A 13,475-nucleotide genomic window follows, 5' to 3' on the forward strand; every position below is an offset into this window, starting at 1 on the left:
TTTTATAATCTCTTTTAGCAAAACTAACTCTGCAAAATCGGGAGCTGTCCTTTTTTTTATATTGGGGGAGGACTTACAGTGTTGATCCAGCCGGTGGCAGGTTGGCGACCGAAATCACTGCCATTGACGGAAGAACGGTTCTCGGGAGTGTTGAGGGTGAAGCTGCTGGGAGAGAGCGCCACAGTACTCGGGTTGTATATGTCAAAATCTGCAACATTTATTATTATTTATCCACAAAAAATACATAGGACATCGGTCAAAGGAATCACAATTCAAAAAAACTTTTTTTTTATTTTTTTATTTGATTTAATAGCATAATTATACATTTTTCAATTTAAAAAAATTTCACTTGTTATATTTTTACTAAAACTAAAATCCCACCAAGCCACTTTTTGTAGCTTGTTGGTGAAGATTATATTTATACTGACTTAATAATATTATTTACATTTATTAAAACAATGAATAACATATAAAAATTAACAGCCGGAAAGATCAGAATAAACATGTTTATACAAATAATAAAATATAAATATATTTTTTAAATACAAGAAAATATATGAAAAAATAAAATATTTACACCTAAGCTACTATTCATATATAAACTCTTGATCGAGTAGCCACTCTCTTATTTTGCTCTTGTTACAATGTGAGTTAAATTTAAGTTCTTTTGGTAATAAATTAAAAATTCTAGGTACTAAATATTTGAGAGTTCTATTTCCATATTTATTACATACTTTTGGTACTACCAAGCCATCATTAGATGTGAAGCGTGTATTATGGTTATGTTTGAGAGGAAACTTGAAAATTGTTCCAAAATGATGCAAAGCCACAGTAGTCCTCGAACAGGCAGAGTTTTGCTTGTTTTTGATGCTTGTATTCTGCCTGTACTCTCACATATGGCTGTAAAACTCTTAAGTTCGCAAAAAAAATTACACAAATAACTTTTTTGTGGCCTAGTGTAATTTTTCTAATTTTATGAATTACGAATGTAAAACCTTGTTTTTACATTCCTCAATTTTACATTTTCCCGCTTTTTATGTTGAAATGTTTAGGTCCACATATTCCCCCAATTAACGTTTTTTTACGTTTTTCGTAACCCCAGTTTTACGTTGAAATTTTTTCAAAACTCATTTGATCTGTCAAAAGACGCCGAGCCGCGCGCCGCCGTGTTTGCCCAAAATGGTGAATAAAATCAAGGCAAATAAAAAAATGCGTAAATTGTTGTCTCAAACCAAACTTAAAGTAGGTTCAGAGTAACTGACCATTTTGTTTAGGTGTCTAATTTAGTCATTTTACTAAATTGTGACATGCGATTGACGCTTGTTAAGGAAGAATAAAGTCTTTATGGCAATAAATTGCGATGCAGAAAGCTTAAAACGTTTGGCTATAGAAATATTATTGGAAGTTATAAACATAATGTGGAAAGAAGATTGTTTAAACAGTTATCATAAAAGTGTGAAACAGTTTTGCCGCGATGTAAATGACAGTTGAAATTCTGTGGTGCCATACTAAAAAAAGTGATGTCATATAAATAAAGTTTTCCAATATTTAAGGAAAAAAATCATCGTATTTATTTAATTATAAACGCCCAGAGGGCTCTTACAATAAACAGTTAAAAGTACATATAAAATATCATAGAAAATAAACTCACAACTATTATTATTATTATGGATAACTTATATAGCGCCATTTTCGTAATATAATACCTCAGGGTATGTAATCACATGTAATTTTGTGTGCATTTCATGCATTATCTTTTTTTTTTTTTGGGATTTTAAGGTTAAGTACCTACATAAAATTATTTAAACGTGATTTTTTTTTTATTCAATTAAAAAAAAAAAAAAAAAAAAAAAAAACACATTGTGGTGTTGATTGAAAAAATACAAAATGTTTTTAATAAAATCCCAGGTAAATATGAATAATCCCCAATTATGACCATTTTTACAATTTTTCTGCAGTTTTTCATTTCCTCACTTTAGCGTTTTCCTCAGTTTGACACTATTTTTTACTGCTCCATTGAAAAACGTAAACAGAGGTTTTACTGTATTCAGTCATGTAAATAAACGTATCAAATATATAAATAATTTAAATATAAATAAATGATACAAGACGGGATCAAGAAGTTGTAGGAAGAGGGAAGAGGGAAGTCTAAGAGGGAAGCCTATGTGCAATGATACTAATGTTATTTTATTTAAATCGGCAATTTCCATCACTAATTGTAACCTTACCTCCGATGGCGCTGGCCTTGAGATACTTCTTGTCGGAGTGCATGACCTGCCAGAACTTGACCAGCACGATGATGTCCTCCCGCAGCGGCGCGCCGTGCTTGGACGGGCAGCGCGGCTCGCGGCAGAAGTAGTCGAGGCACGCGCTGTACACGCGCTCGCGCAGAACGTTGCGCGCGAGCGAGCGCGCCACCATGTCCCCCTGCAGGAGGGACAGCCCGCACGAGAGTAACCTGGGAGAGGAACATCAATATAACTCGAATAATAACACTATAATACCGTAGCTCAATTATAACTTATGGCGTAATAGGATGGGGAGGCACTAATAAATCAATATTAAAACCTCTCCAATCTGCTCAAAAATCGATTACTAAAATATTTTTTAAAAAGCCCTTCAGGTACCCAGCGTCAAGTTGTTCGAGGAATTTGATATATTAGATGTAAGGCAATTATATATATCTAGAATAATTATCAACAATATTTTGAGTTTGTCCAAATTTTTGTAGACAAGGACTAGATTCAACTCCTTGGGGAGCTGTTTATATTAACATATTACAACAGAGATGAAGAACATTTAAGAAAAGGTAATATAGAAGTCTAGGCATCTACAGGGCTTATGACCTGTCAATGGCTGGTTTAAGTGGCAAGTGGTAAGCCTAGTATGTAGGTGAAATAATTCAATTAGATGAATCTCACCCGCATAAATAAAGGTTTCAGCTCTTTAACTTCACAAACATCAACATGAGAGAATTGAAGGAATATAGATGTTCAAATATAGGCAGAATGGTGAATGTTACACAGTGTGTAAAGTGGCCACTTAAACCAGCCATTGACAGGTCATAAGCCCTGTAGATGCCTAGACTTCTATATTACCTTTTCTTAAATGTTCTTCATCTCTGTTGTAATATGTTAGAATAATTATGTTTACATTTAAATGGATACTGAAGAATAACCTACAATATTCAACTGTCATCGTATGCACAAAAACGAATTACAATCAAAAAAAAATTAGCGAATCTTTGTTTTTTTAAAACCCACTTAAGGATTTATACTATATTATGGATTAAAATATCAATTCGTTTCGATTAAAATATCAATATATTAATTTATTTTAAAGCAAATTTACTTTCAAACCACCGAAACATAAGTATGATCAATTACTGTCAATTACTTACTTATTATTGTAACTTTCGTGTTAAGACATACAAAATATATTCGTTATCTCTTTCTCGCACATAACGAGTGCGTATATTGTCACCTCCCTTAGACTGTCGTAAGTCAAATTGATGTATTTTAAAGAATACTAGCCCTTATGAAAAAGTATTGAAAGACTAAACTGCATTAATGAAAGCTGCAAGATTTTACTGTAAACGCAAGTGTAATTTTTCAAACGAGATTCTAAAGTTTTAGGTTAAAGACGTATTTGAATTAGTGATTTTAAAGTGAGCAGAGTAATCTTGTGTAATCCAGTAGTAATAATTTTGGCCAATAGAGGAGCAACTGGTCGCTGTATGGAATAAAGGAATATATAAATTTACTTACCCAAGAAAAGTAATATATTTTTTTGGTGATGTGTTTTTTCCTAATAATACTACAGTATTATAAAACATTACTTACGGTGTCAAAAAAATATGGTAAGCTGCATGTAATCAATTATAAGGAGCATTCGCCCAATTCGAACAATACTCACTTATAGATTCAAACACTACTCTTACTCAAATGAAAGACATAACCCCCACAATACATCACATACAAATAGTATAATCACTAGATCCTCAACACATAAACAACTTAAACAAATACAAACTAATACCACTTTCAGACAAAGGGATTTTGAGTATTATTCAATTAAAATCTATAACCTACTTCCACTATCTATTAAAGCAATTAGTAATGAGAAAATGTTTAAAAAGGCTATAAAAAAATGGATAGTGGAGCTAGGTAGAAGTAAAATGGATTGTCTCATTCGCCCATACATTGGTTGAATCAACTGCTCCACAACTGTATGGCTTATGTTAGGTTTTTGTTGTTTTCATTGTGTGTTTTGTAATATAAATAATATAGATGTACATAAATACCTTGTTTTTAAAACTGTCTGAATATTTGTTAATTATGTTTGTTTTTTAAGTGAGTTTGTTTATTCTCAAATGTAATAAAAAAAAACTAAATTGTTAAGTGTCCTCGGCACGGGAAACCCCAGTGAGGTCACATTATTTTTATTATTAATTTATAGTTTGTAAGCGAAAAATATGAATAAATAAATAAAAAAATAAAAATAAATAGGCGGGACGCACCTGAATCTTACTCCGACAGCATCTACATGGCGATTTTGAGGACTATCTCTGGAGCCCACAGACATTGGCAAGGACCTGAAATAAATATTACGAATATATCATTTTACTCTAAATATTAGGTTTAAATTTAAGTACAGTAGAACACCAAATATCCAAACTCCGATTATTTAAATCTCTGATTGGCCAAATCGCATTTAAAATTTAAGAAAAAAAAATTAAGACAGAAACGTACTGTGATTCGCAAAATAACTACCAAATAACTGGCTTTTCATAATAGTTTCGAGCATATACAAAATATATGGAAATAGGTAATAAAGCACATGGCATAACAATGAATGTAAATATTGATGGTAAAATTATTGAAAGGGTTGATGAAATGAAATACTTAGGAATTATTCTTGACTCCAGATTAAATTTAACATCACACTTTGAATATATACATAAGAAAATTTCAAAAAAGATTTTCTTCCTAGGAAGAATTCGAAAAAAAATAAATAAAAAGAGTGCAGAACTTATATACAAAACAATAATTGCCCCTCATTGGGACTATTGCTCTACTATATTATATTTAGCTAACGAGGGAGACATAAACAAGTTTGAAATACTACAAAATAGAGCAATGAGAATTATACTGAAAAAAAGCAAATATAATAGTGTTGAAAAAATGAGAAAACAATTGAACTGGATAGGAATAAAGAAAAGACTATTGTATAATGTATTTGTATTTATATATAAAGTGTTTAATAATCTCATGCCAAAGTATTTTATAAGTGAAATTATATTAAATAGAAATGTACATAAATATAGGACAAGAAATAGAAATAGGATAAGACTACCACTTAAGAAAAAAACAAAATCACAAAATAGCTTAATGTATAAAGGGTTAAAACTGTATGATGAGATGCCTGAAAGTATGAAGAATGAAAGAAAACTTACGGATTTAAAAAAAAAATGTTATGTTTATTGTAATAATGTAGTTATGTAAGAAATATTTAATAAGTATTTGTTATAATTGTAAATATATTAGTTAATATACAATGTAATATTAACTAACTTAAGAAAATAAATTTAAAAAAAATATCTAAAGAGACGGTAATCCGGTACGATATGAAGTCGGTTACTTTGATACAAATATGAGGATTAAAGTGGCTCACCTGTGGATGAGCGTGGCCAGCATGTCCACCTTCTCCTGGCTGCTATACTTGGCGGTGTCCGCCAACTGGCACAGGAAGCCCACCCACACTCCGTGGGGAGCCACGAACGGAGACATAGGCTCCAACTTGCAACCTTCAAAAAATGATAAGACCATTATTGTAACGGCATCTACGCAGGTCTGACAAAGATTTTTCACTACAGTTATTCACGGTAAAATAAAAGTCCTAGGACTTAAATCATTGGAAGAACGACAGAAGAGAGGGGACTTGATAGAAACTTATAAGATACTCATTAATTACGAACTCTGTTGTTCATCTCTGTTGTAGTATGTTAATATAAATAGCTCCCCAGGGAGTTGAATTCAGTCCTTATCTACAAAAATTTGGACAAACTCAAAATATTGTTGATAAATTACCTGGTCCATGAAGAAGTATAGAAATTGAAAAAATAATATTTTCAGGCGTTGCCTAGTATGTAGGTGAAATAATTCAATTAGATGAATCTCAACAGCATAAATAAAGGTTTCAGCTCTTTAACTTCACAAACATCAACAGATGAAAGAATTGAAGGAATATAAATGTTCAAATATAGGCAGAATGGTGAATGTTACACAGTGTGTAAAGTGGCCACTTAAACCAGCCATTGACATGTCATAAGCCCTGCAGATGCCTAGACTTCCATATTACCTTCTCTTAAATGTTCTTCATCTCTGTTGTAATATATTAACAAACATGTATATTTAGTTTTATAAAAAAATTATAGGCAAATTATAAAAAAATTAATTGGAATAACCCTGCAATAATAAATACACAGGTACAAATATAAAAATATTTACAATGCAAATTAATATCCATTTGGCAATTCTCGACCTGAGTACGGCCCATTGTTTTGGAAATGGGATGTTTGATCACTGATTTTGGTTTATTACCTTTATGAGTCCAATCACCATTGTTGCAAAGTTAACTACTTTTAACTACAGTGTGGATATCTGTTAAGGATATTCCATCTTTCCTGCATTCTGGTTCAAGATTATTTATTTATTTATTTAAATCTTAAAATAGGGCACACATATCATACATATTGTTATGTGTGTTCTAATAATAACATTACAAATATATTTAATTTATAAATTGTTTATCACATATGTCTTGACCATTATTTTAAATTTTGATATGTTTTTTTCTTCATAAATATTTTTTTTCATTTCGTAATACTTTTTAATTGCTTTAAATAAAATTGAATTTTGTGACTTTGCCTTTTTCCTAAATGGAAGTCTAATTTTGTTCTTTTCTCTAGTATTGTGATTGTGTTCATGCTGGTTCCGATCAATTTTTTTCCAAAATTCTGTTTTTTTATTAGAGTTTATAATTTTATGAACAAATATCATTGTATTGTAAAATATTCTTTGTTTATATGTTAATAATTTCATTTCATTTACCATCGACTTTACCCTCGTATATCTGTTTTTTTTCAAAATGATTCTAAAGGCTTTATTTTGTAATACAGTTAGTTTATCTATGTTTTCTTTTTTTGATAAAAATAAAATGCTACTACAGTAGTTAACGTGTGGTTCAATAATTGGCATTGTAAACTGAAAAATTGGCACTGAAATAACAGATGTTCGATACTCTGTGAAGAAATATCATCGCATGGACAATAGTCATCATTCCTTAATTTAAATCTATATGGAAAACTTCCCATAGCTCCGTATCCGGTAAAAATTTGGGTCGTTTCGAAAGTACTTTGGTGATGATGACGGAAGTTTGCCGCATCAGCCAGCGTTGGGAAAAACATTTTAGTGATTTTACCTGCAGAAGAAGCGCGGTAATGATCCTCCCAACGCTGCTGCGTATTTTGTTTGATACAGCGTTTAGCAAAGCTAAGGGGAAATTCTGAGAAGAAAGGTGCCGTTCTTTTACAAGTTGCGGCTCTTGCTCATTCCTCCCTCTTATTTTTAGATGCCTTATTTTACTCTGAATATCTGCAATGAATGGATTTACCGACCGAGTATCTGTTATAGCTTGAACGCCCATTCAAATAAGTTAAAAGCCCTAAATTTGTTGCAACGGAGAGGGAAACATTTTGAGAAGGGAATACGGAGGTCTGGGCATTTACAGGCCGATGCAGTACCTTCGTAAGCGGCGAGAGGACTGGTTTCCTCCGGCTGTACGGAAAATAGACCCATCTTCTTGTCCACAGTGTACTGCCAAGCGGCGAACATCTCGTGCAGAAATCTGAAATTTCATTATTACTTTTATAATAATGGCTTCCGCTTTCTTTTGCATTTTTTTACAGGTACACAACTTTGGCCACCATTTTATTGAATGGGTTTACAGCCTCGGTTTATGTAATAAAATAAATATAAAACAATATTGTTCTTAATCACCATAGAATTAAGAATAGTCCAGAAGGAGCGTAGAATCATATTTGAATACATCGGACTGCGTCCAAAAATCCCCCCACTTTGCCCCACTTTCGCCGCGCGCGTGCTTGAAGTCGCCGCGTAATGTTGCCAGATCGCAAAAGATATAATCATCACACGAATGTAAGATAATTATATTTTTTTAAAAAGAGCGATTTGTTAATTTCTCTAAAATGTTATTGTGCACGCGGAAACATTGATTGACACAACAGAGTAGATAATTAAAGGGTCATTTAATAAGAGTAATTTAATTAATGAGCTTTGAACTTAAAAAATAAACTATTTTAATTTTACAGAAAACGGATATGCCATGTTAAATAAAGAAAATGTCGGTCAAATGTCCACCACGGTGTTGTTTAATCCGAGAGGTCCAATTTTCATTAGTTCTCTCATTAGAGGAGCAAAGTAGCGCAAAAAATTAGACTACCCTAGTAACACTAACAAAATGTCAATTTTGTTTTCTTTGATAATCTGACAGATGGAAAAATAATTAAATTTTTAAGTAATGCATTTGCTACTTACTTATTTTAATCACATAATCTTTATTTTCTAACGACCAGTTTCAATTACTTTATCTACTACATACATACTTAGGCAATAGATTTCTCTGGGTTATGTCTAGTCTGCCTGACTAGGTACAACCTGTTTTAAGGTAGACATTTTGAATGTACATTTCACATAAATAAACAAGATAGACAGTTGCACATGTTTTCATTGAAGTGGTATTACCTCAGTTCAAGGTCTGGTCTCCCCGTGATGAGCCATTGCCAGCAGTCCAGGGTCGTGTTCATTGCCACTTCTGTGAACAACTCCACTTGGGACCAAGCTGAAAGGTAAACCGAACCATTGCAGGTAAATATATCACAATGGAGACAGAGAGTGAAAGGTTGAGAATGGGAGCAAAAATGGGTGGTTTAACTGTCTATGAGGAAGTTCAGAGGTTATTATTAATTTTTTTATTAAAAGACAAAACCCGTGCGCAAGCCAACATCACTGTACACCAGGGACGAACCGTGTACAGAAGCAATTATATGTAGCTTACCATTATATTTGACTATCCATAATAATGTTTTACAGTAATTATATTTACAGAAAAACAAACAAATAATTCAACAATATTATGAGTTTGTCCAAATTTTTGTAGACAAGGACTGGATTCAACTCCCTGGGGAACTGTTTATATTAACATATTACAACAGAGATAAAGAACATTTAAGAGAAGGTAATATAAAAGTCTAAAGTGGTCACTTAAACCAGCCATTGACAGGTCATAAGCCCTGTAGATGCCTAGACCTTTATTTATTCATATTTTTTGCTTACAAACTATAATTAATAATAAAAATAATGTGACCTCACTGGGGTTTCCCGTGCCGAGGACACTTAAAAATTTAGTTTTTTTAAATTACATTTGAGAATAAACAAAGAAGACTAACTTAAAAAACAAACATAATTAACAAATATTCAGACAGTTTTAAAAACAAGGTATTTGTGTACATCTATATTATTTATATTACAAAACACACAATGAAAACAACAAAAACCTAACATAAGCTATACAGTTGTGGAGCAGTTGATTCAGCATTGGTATGGGCGAATGAGACAATCCATTTTACTTCTACCTAGCTCCACTATCCATTTTTTTATAGCCTTTTTAAACATTTTCTCAATACTAATAGCTTTAATAGATAGTGGAAGTAGGTTATAGATTTTAATTGAATAATACTCAAAATTTCTTTGTCCGAAAGTGGTATTAGTTTGTATTTGTTTAAGTTGTTTATGTGTTGAGGATCTAGTGATTATATTATTTGTATGTGATGTAATGTGGGGGTATATTACGTTCTCTTAAATGTTCTTTATCTCTGTTGAAATATGTTAATTAACACAAATAATTACTATTTCTTACTTTATTTTATTTATTTATTTTCGCACCACAACAGGCCAGGAGGCCCAATTACAGTGGTGAATTACATCACAGAACACCCGGGCTTGAGAAAAATCTAATTTAAATTTTTGTGTTCCGCATGTACTCACCGACGGCGTGCAGCAGGTTGCGGTGCAGGCCCGGCGTGGTGATGAGCAGCGCCGTGGCGCGCCACAGCGCGCGCCGGTGCGCCGCCTCACCGCCCCCGCGCCGGCACGCCGCCCACACGCCGCTCGCCACGCGCTCCGCCACGCGGCCGCGGTCCCCCTCCGGGGTGTCGTCGATCATGCCCGCAACCTGTGACCGTCGATCAATGAGAGAAACATAGCTTGCTTACTTTAGAGTCAAATTTTCTACATGTAATGAATACAAAAGACAATAAATATTCAGCCAATGCCAGCTCATAAGCACAGCCTATAGTCCTTAAAATATAGCATGATTAGAATGACAGTTGTCAGAAAAACTGATGACATAACTTTGTAGTAACGTCTAAGGAGTGATTTATATTGACACACGAAATATCATTCGTATTTGGTATGTTAATTATTTTTTTTAATACAATGCTTGACATATAAATCAACAAAAATATATAAAATCAGCTTTAAAACTAAAAAAAAAAAGCTTTTTAACAAATATGAACAACTCCCTAGGGAGGATATCCAGCCAGTCTACAAGCATTTGGACATACTCAAACATTGTTTAATTAACTACCTGGTAAAATAAAAAGTACAAAAATTTAAAAATTGTTTTCAGGCATCGCCTAGTGGGTGATTTGGTTCAGCCTGATGAATCTCACCCACATAATAAAGGTTTCAGCTCCTTTACTTCATAAAAGTCAACAGATGGAAGAGTTGAGGAAATGTGGATGCTTAAACATAGACAGAATGGTGAATGTTACACAGTGTGTAAAGTGGCCACTTAACCATAATGACAGGTCATAAGCCCTGTAAATGTCTAGACTCACATATTCCCTTCTCAAAAATGTTTTCCCTCTGTTGCAACGAATTTGAATATAAAATAAACCTAATTATTAACGACATTCTTACAAAGTTATATCATTTTGAAAAACGTTAGAGATGGGACAAATTGATCGATGTAATTTGATCGAATAAAAAAATAGTTTGTTTGATAATGTTCACGAAAAAAGTATAAATGTCTTATTTTTTGGTGAATAATTGTCTTAAACACACTATAATAGGCTTGTTTTTGCGTTTTTATATCAATTTTCGGAAACAGAGTTTCATGTTTGCATGAAAAAACTGATAAAATCGATTTGATCGGTACATGATTAGTGATCAGTAATTTCCCATCACTATTGACATTCAGTTCATCATTTTAATCAAGCTAAATTTTAAGGACTATGGATTTTCACATTCGTAAATAATCATTTCGTGTCTGTTGAGACATTGGTCTCCTTAGAAACTTTGCTGGGGTTAAAAATTATTAGTCTACAAAGGTTTGAACATATGCTAAATATTCAGTTTTGGTGATCAGTCTAAGTGACACAAGGGAGAACAGTGGACCAACCTCTCCGGCGTATCGGCTCCTCACGCTGAGTACGCTGACGAACCGGGAGCTGTCGCTCTTCACGCAGCGCGGCCGCTTGTCCAGGGCCGTCACGGACAGGGGCGCGCTGAGCTGGTTCAGGCCCGCCGCCTGCAGGAGGGAGTCCGTGGCGAGGGCCAGCCCGGCGTGGTGCCAGAGGGTGGAGTTCGGCACCTGGAAACGCATGGCCAATAAACAAACTAATTCATAAAATGTTTAAATTTATTGCAACAGAGAGGGAAAACTTTTTTGAGATGGGAATACAGAAGCCTAGGTATCTACAGGGCCTCTGTGGGATTCGAACCTTAGACCTTTTGATCCGGAATACACAACACTACGCATGGGACCTCCACAACCCGTCTAATTGACTGGTTTGAGTAGCCATTTCAAACAGTAACATTCACCTTATTTATTTAATAAATTTATTTCATTTTGTTTATTTTATTTATTTAAGTTTATTAATTCCATTAATTTTATTTTATTTAGTATATTTATATTAATAACTTTTTTTATTTAGTTTATTTAGTTCATTTAATTTCTTTCATTTATTGACTTTATTTTGTTTTAGTTTTTTTTCGATTATTTTGTTTTGTTTTTTTAGTTTTTTTTGTTTATTTAGTTTATTTTGTTTTTTTCCATTAAGGTATTTTGTTTATTTTATGTGTTTTGTTTATTTAGTTTATTTAATTTATTTTGTTTATTTTGTTATTTATTTATTTATATTATTTATTTTTATTTCTTTCATTGATATTATGTATATAATTTATTTTATTTGTTTTATTTATTTTATTTTATTTATTTATTTACGGATTTTTTCAGCTCATTCAAGAACAGTTATTTCAAATGTTATATTATTATGGATAAAATATATAGTGCCATTTTTTGTAATATAAAAGTCCGACTGCGGCAGACCAGTGCAAATCGTGGTAACGCGTACGTTACAGTTTAGAATTCCAACCCTGTGGTGGAACACTAACTCCGTTCACACAGAACTGTATTCTAGATTGATATTTATTTAAGGTTAAAAAAAAATAGCAAACAAATATCCTTATAATACATACGGCACAATTAAAATAAAATTAAAATTAAAAAAGCTAGGACAAAAAATGAAATATTATTATTTACTACCTCGAGACAAGATCTGGTCTATCTTGGTGATTGTTTAAATCTAGAAAGACTTACACCACAAAAGTCCAGATCTTGTCTCGAGTTGACAGTCCGACAACAATACGAATGAACCTAGAATTCACCTGATTGAGATACTCCTGTAGATGCGAGCGAGTCGACTGGGGCGCCCACTTCATGGCTTCCTGTACTATGCCTTGGCACCGGTCGGCAAAATCTTTCACAATACTCTGAAAAAATGCCATGTTACATTTCATTTTTGGACATAAAACCCTTTTGAAACATAGTCAATCGAAAGCTGTTAATATAAACGTATTACAACAGAGATGAAGACATTTTAGAGACGGTAATAAAGAAGTCTTCGAATTCTTTCATTAGCATGTTACGGCTTTTGGCCGGTGAGTGTTGTTACAATACTGGCCAAACACTTGTGGATAGTTACCTCTCTGGCTTCCAGGGTGTCGTGAAGCTGCAGCGTCAGGTCGGTGGAGGGGACCCGCAGCACCGGAGTCTCCTGGTTGGCGTCCAGCTGCAGGCTGAAGGAGAGCACCTGGAGGATATCCAGCATCGCCCACAGGACCTGAAAGAACAGAGGATTACATGCCAGGGACATCTTGAAATACTAGAAAAGGAAACACTTTTGCGAAAATTGCCATTTAATTTAGTATCACTGTAATACTACGATGTATGTTTGAACAAATCTACAAACCTTGGACATTTATTGGTTGTAGAAACATCCAATTTTTTCAAAGATTAGAGAAAGGCCAAAATACTGACAGGGAAGAGTT

General features: G+C 33.2%; 1 protein-coding gene across 4 annotated transcripts in view; it reads right to left on the minus strand.

Moving 5' to 3' along the window:
• The window catches only part of Pi4KIIIalpha (phosphatidylinositol 4-kinase III alpha), an 81,053-nt gene that overhangs the window by 26,391 nt on the left and 41,187 nt on the right, over positions 1–13,475 (minus strand). For all 4 annotated transcript variants that reach the window (XR_015824305.1, XM_088237172.1, XM_088237171.1 and 1 more), the window contains exons 16-25: positions 13,130–13,267; positions 12,813–12,917; positions 11,545–11,736; positions 10,128–10,314; positions 8,826–8,922; positions 7,805–7,908; positions 5,674–5,806; positions 4,520–4,594; positions 2,229–2,458; positions 78–208 (exon numbers count right to left, since the gene is read on the minus strand). Coding sequence is in view for 3 of the 4 variants with exons in the window: in XM_088237172.1 (XP_088093298.1) it covers positions 78–208; positions 2,229–2,458; positions 4,520–4,594; positions 5,674–5,806; positions 7,805–7,908; positions 8,826–8,922; positions 10,128–10,314; positions 11,545–11,736; positions 12,813–12,917; positions 13,130–13,267 (1,392 nt within the window). In the remaining variant the exon portion in view is untranslated. The remainder of the gene's footprint in view (positions 1–77; positions 209–2,228; positions 2,459–4,519; positions 4,595–5,673; positions 5,807–7,804; positions 7,909–8,825; positions 8,923–10,127; positions 10,315–11,544; positions 11,737–12,812; positions 12,918–13,129; positions 13,268–13,475) is intronic.

Source organism: Micrasema longulum, unplaced genomic scaffold, assembly GCF_059751315.1.
Source record: "Micrasema longulum isolate JH-2025_06_02 unplaced genomic scaffold, ASM5975131v1 h1tg001665l, whole genome shotgun sequence".
In the NCBI taxonomy this organism is placed as follows: Eukaryota; Metazoa; Arthropoda; class Insecta; order Trichoptera; family Brachycentridae; genus Micrasema; species Micrasema longulum.